This window comes from Diabrotica virgifera, chromosome 10 (genome assembly GCF_917563875.1).
Source record: "Diabrotica virgifera virgifera chromosome 10, PGI_DIABVI_V3a".
Lineage (NCBI taxonomy): Eukaryota > Metazoa > Arthropoda > Insecta > Coleoptera > Chrysomelidae > Diabrotica > Diabrotica virgifera.
This window is the reverse complement of record NC_065452.1, coordinates 49,723,349-49,728,596: the sequence shown is the minus strand read 5'-3', so window position 1 is coordinate 49,728,596 and position 5,248 is coordinate 49,723,349. Positions and strand designations below refer to the sequence as shown.

The 5,248-nt window shown below is 33.7% G+C and overlaps 1 protein-coding gene across 1 annotated transcript; it reads left to right on the top strand.

The window, feature by feature from the left end:
• Nucleotides 1–1,503: 1,503 nt before the first annotated feature.
• On the top strand, nucleotides 1,504–4,982 carry LOC126878602 (uncharacterized). The gene is made up of 2 exons (XM_050641412.1): nucleotides 1,504–1,900; nucleotides 2,395–4,982. Exons 1-2 carry the CDS (start codon nucleotides 1,891–1,893, stop codon nucleotides 4,878–4,880), a joined length of 2,496 nt encoding a protein of 831 aa, XP_050497369.1. The 5' UTR covers nucleotides 1,504–1,890; the 3' UTR covers nucleotides 4,881–4,982.
• Nucleotides 4,983–5,248: the final 266 nt, after the last annotated feature.

Genomic DNA, 5,248 nt, shown 5'->3' with positions numbered 1-5,248 from the left:
TTCCTTCCCTCTCGTCTTCACTGCAGCATCCATTTGACTTGCAAATTGTAGAAGTCTTGAAGGTGTCACCAGGAAAGTGTACCAATAAGTTTTCAATCTAAAAATCTTTTAGTAATATTTTTAATATTTTCAATATTAATAATTTACTATTAGGATTGAAAACTACTTCGTCTTTCAATGCCAGATGGCGCTAGCCACCTACTATCATCACTTCAGTTGCAATGGGTGGGAAAACCTCTCGATGCGAATCAGTTAAAATATGGAGAACAGTGCCTACGTTCTTTCCGATGAAGGCTACAATAAGAGCCGAAAATCGCGATTCAAGGGACTGGACTGCATTCCGTATTCTAATTGAAAAGTAAGATTGTTTTGCCTTCGCATTGCAACTGAATAAAAATAGTATACATTTTTATTTTTTAGATAAAATGTTGTTATCAACGAGAAAGGACATAAGTCGGGCTTTTATGAGTCTCTCAATAATTATCTCTCAATTATAAAATATAGACCACCTCTACATAACACATGTACTTTAGACCTTTTTCTGGAATTTAATACTCTCTTCTTCTTGTACCGTCTTCTAACGAAGCTTGGCGATCACTTCTTTAAACCCTTCTATATCCTTTGCAACGTGAAATATATGTTCAACATTGAGGTTAGTCCAATCTCTGATACTCCTCAGCCAAGATTTCTTCTTTCTTCACAAAAAGAATCTTTCTTGCATGATGACGTGTAGCAGAGAGTATTTATCGTTACGGAGAATGTGGCCAAGGTAAGATGTTTTTCTTATTTTAATTGTGTTCATCAGCTTTCTGCCATGTCCAATTAGTCTTAACACGTCTTCGCTTGAGACTTGCAGTCCAAGGAATTTTCAGAATACGCTTCCAATTTTTTTACGGATTGGGCTTTTAGAGTCCAAGCTTCTACCCCATATAGTAGTTGCGACCAAACATAACATTTTAAAATTATGTCGCAAATTTTAAAAACTCTGAGAACTCTGACAAAACTTTAACACATGTTGAAAATTTCAATATACAGGATGTTGTTTCAAGCTCACAATGACTATATCTTTTGTTAATCCGGACCTGGATTTTTCGTGTGATTAGTAGAAAAGTCATTTGGGTTCTAAATGAGACATATATGTACCAAACATCAAAAAATATACAAGGTGGTTCATAAACTTAAAGTTATAGATTCATAAAGAAATGGGCAAAATCGATACAACACCCTGTAACTGGTTAAAAAAATCGGTAATGAATATGGTATATCTAGAACCGCCTCAGTGACCTCCATTCACCATTCAAGTATTTCCGTTTCCCATTGAAACACCCTGTAGAAATAAAATATATTTTTTAATTAAAATCATTGCTGGGAGTTTTCTGATTGTAATTATCATTTGTAAATACCTACTTATTATTTTAGTTGACTTTTCGTCCATTCTACCATTCTAGACTGAATATTTAAGCTGGTAAAAATCAACAAATTTTACACTGCGTCCGCAAATCGTCACTTGAATGCAGAACTATCCTAACTCAAAAAAAATTTTTTTTTCGTTTATTCCTTATAAAGGTAATACATATCGTATATTTTCATGCAGAACAATCTTAAGTTCATAACTTTAAATTTACTAATAGAAATTCTATATAGAACATCATAATCCTAACTAGCAAATCATTATTTTATCAATGCAGAATAATCCTAAGTAAATACAAATACAGTTAGGATTGTTCTGCATTTTCAATAACAATGCGCGCCAACATTATTTTTGTTATCTTCTATTTACATAGGATAATTCAACGGCTATCGGTTAGTCATTTCCATCGTCTTGTTGGATATTCACGTTTGTTCTTTTGCCAAATAGAGTTGCAGTGAGTGTGAATTTTAACAACAATAATGAAACGAGGTAAGTTTTAATAATAAATATGCTTTATTAGTAGTTTTTTATCTATTAAGTGAATCTAATTTTTATCTAATAAGTGAATTAATAAAACTGTGAATCTTGTTTTTAAGATGCTTTTGGTAGAAAGTAGGTACGCATTAAAGGGCTGTGTTTTTATTCTGCCACGTGCTATAAATTGTATATAACTATTAGGCACGTGTTGAATTTCACAATATTTTATGATATATTTGAGAAAATATCGCAGAATTACTAACCACACATACATATTTCGTTATTAAATAATATATAATTCTTTATATTGAACAATGCGTTGCTACAGACGGCAGTTTGGGGATACATTATTATTGGGACAAAAATTGTAAATTTGAACAAGTGAAATAAGGTTTAACGTACGTCCTGGTTTCTGAGTATTTTAATTTGTATCAATTAATTTTAAATGTCTGCAATTAATATGTTCTTGTTATGCTGACTGTAAGCTCATTGTAAATTTGTTGCAGGTGCGTTAATGGTAAAAATGGCCATGTCTATGAATCCAACACAACATGAGAATTCTGGAGAATCAAGTAATGATACGGCAGGTAGTCCCATATCTATAGCTACGGTAGAAAGCCCTTCCACATTGTATACTAACCAGCAGTACTACGGAGATCTAGGTGAATTAAGATGTCTACACTCTCCCGTACACCAAGAACAACAGTATTGCCAGCTCGAGACACCGATAGAACAGCAGTTTTCCCAACATTATAATCAATATTACGACTTACCAATACCTACCTCCATAAGCCTACTAGTACCTGAAGCAGAGCAGTATCGCCAATCTCCGAATAATTGTTTGGGTTATTGTTCACCTCTAGATAACGTCATAGATCTTCAAACATCCATCGAACAACCACGGTTGCAGCAACGTGATGAAGCTAAAGATTCCCATAATCCTACACCTAGCGTTGTAAATTTTGCAACACGTGTCCTTCAAGAGCAGGTCCTTCAGCACCAAGATGATATTACGCGTCCATCCACATCTACCGGTAAGCTTTTACCGACCATCTCACATCAAACTGATGAAAATAGTGACCCATATGCTACAGATGGAAGCTCAGATGTTGATTTTAATCCAAATGATTTTGATTTAGACCAGCAGGATGCCCTAGTGTCTGAGGAAAAAATACCAGATATCACCAAGTCTCGTAAGCGAAAAAGAAACCCAGATAATTGGAGGAGAAATAGAATAAAGAAATTACGAAACTCCGGCAAGGCCTATGTAAATTGGAAGTCTAAACAGGTTTCAGAAAGGATTATGAAACCGCCATGTCCCACAACATGCAGACTTAAATGTCAAACGAAATTTCAGGAAAAACATCGCGTCCAGATTTTTCAAGATTTTTGGAAATTGGGAGATATTAATTATCAGAGAGAATTTGTTTTGCGGAACTTAACTGTGAAGCCTACAAAACACCCCAGAAAAAAGAAGGATGCAGTTGAGCTTCCAGAAGGTGATACTTGTGAAAGTCGTAGAAAGCTGTCGTATTTTTATACTTTTCCACAAGAGAATTGTCCAGTCAACACAATCAAGGTATGTCAAACATTTTTCTTAAATACCCTGGGAATAAGTCATCAAATCGTCAAAACAGTAGTTAAAAAAACTCATCATTCAAATTCAATATCGCCACAAGCAGATTTACGAGGTAAAGTACAATGTAATTCTCGATTGCCAAAACATTTTAAGGATTCAGTACGACATCATATTAAGTCATTTGCTTTGATTGAAAGCCATTATTGCAGAAAAAATAGCACTAAAAAATATTTGCCACCTGACCTCAATATCAGCAAAATGTACCGTTTATATAAAACATATTGCAGTGATAACAATATAAATACCATAGCTTCTTATGCTATATATAGAGAGGTATTTAACAATGAATTTAATTTGGGTTTTTTCATTCCCAAAAAAGACCAGTGCGATTTTTGCAACAAATTGTCTAATTCTTCTCCGTCAGAAAAGGAAGAACTTCGTTCTGCAATGGAAGCTCATCTTAAAAACAAGGACTTATCTAGAGCAAATAAAGAACTAGATAAAGAGAGGGCTAAAACTGATAATTCGTTTTGCATGGCTATATACGACTTACAAAAAACATTGTTATGTCCTAAAGCTGAAGTATCTCTCCTCTACTATAGACGTAAGCTTGCATGTTACAATCTGACTGTGTACGATGCTGCTAACAAACAGGGATACTGCTACATGTGGCCAGAATCGCTAGCATGTAGGGGTGCTTGTGAAATCGGTAGTTGCATATTAAGTTTCATTGACGAAATGGTACGAAATGGAATTAAGGAATTCAGTTTCTATAGTGACAACTGCACTGGACAAAATCGCAATCGATTTATATATTGTCTGTACATGTATTGTGCCGCCAAATATGGTGTTAAAATTACTCACAGTTTTCTAGAAAAGGGACATACACAAAATGAGTGCGACTCCGTACATGGGGTTATCGAAAGAGCTGCAAAAAAAATCCCTATATTTAGTCCACAGCAGTGGTACACATTAGCAAGGACTGCGTGTAAAGTGCGACCTTATAAAATTAAAGAAATGGCTCAGGCGGACTTTTACGATTTAAAGGACCTGTTAGCCAAAACTACAAAAAATTGGGATAAAACTGAACTTGGTTGCAAAGTCATATTTAATAATTTGAAAGTTATTATGGTTGACCCAAAATGCCCAAACCAACTTAACGTTAAATATAGTTTTGAAGAAGATTTTATAAAAATTAATACTCTGGAATTGAAAAGGAGCCACCAAAAGTTAGACTCATTAGAGACCTATCAACTTAGAATGTTAAGAAGCTCACCAGTTCCAATTCCTGCCGCGAAATATAAAGACTTATTATTTTTGTGTGAAAACAAGGTTATACCTACGGAATACCATAACTTTTTCACTAATCTTCAAGCTAGTAACATTCCCGAACAGGAAACTGACGAAGATTAATTTAATATGTTAGTTTAATAATTTGACCATTTCATAGTATTCTTTGGTATTTTGATTTTGAGTTGTAAATCTTTAATAAAAATTAAAAAGTTTTAAATTTTACCGATTTTGTTTTTATTTGTATCCTATGTTAATCTTAAATTTATTCTAAGCTTGAAATGTATTAATGCAGAAGTAGCTTATGTACCAAACATCGCACTTACAATAGTTCTGCAGTAGAATTTATAAGTCAGTAGTATCCTAAGTCACACTTTTTATAAAAAAATTATCATTAATCCGTCTCATTCCTAATAACACATTTAAAAGGTTCCTAATATACTATACTGAGATAATTTCACCATTTAACCAAATACTGTTTAAATTATGAC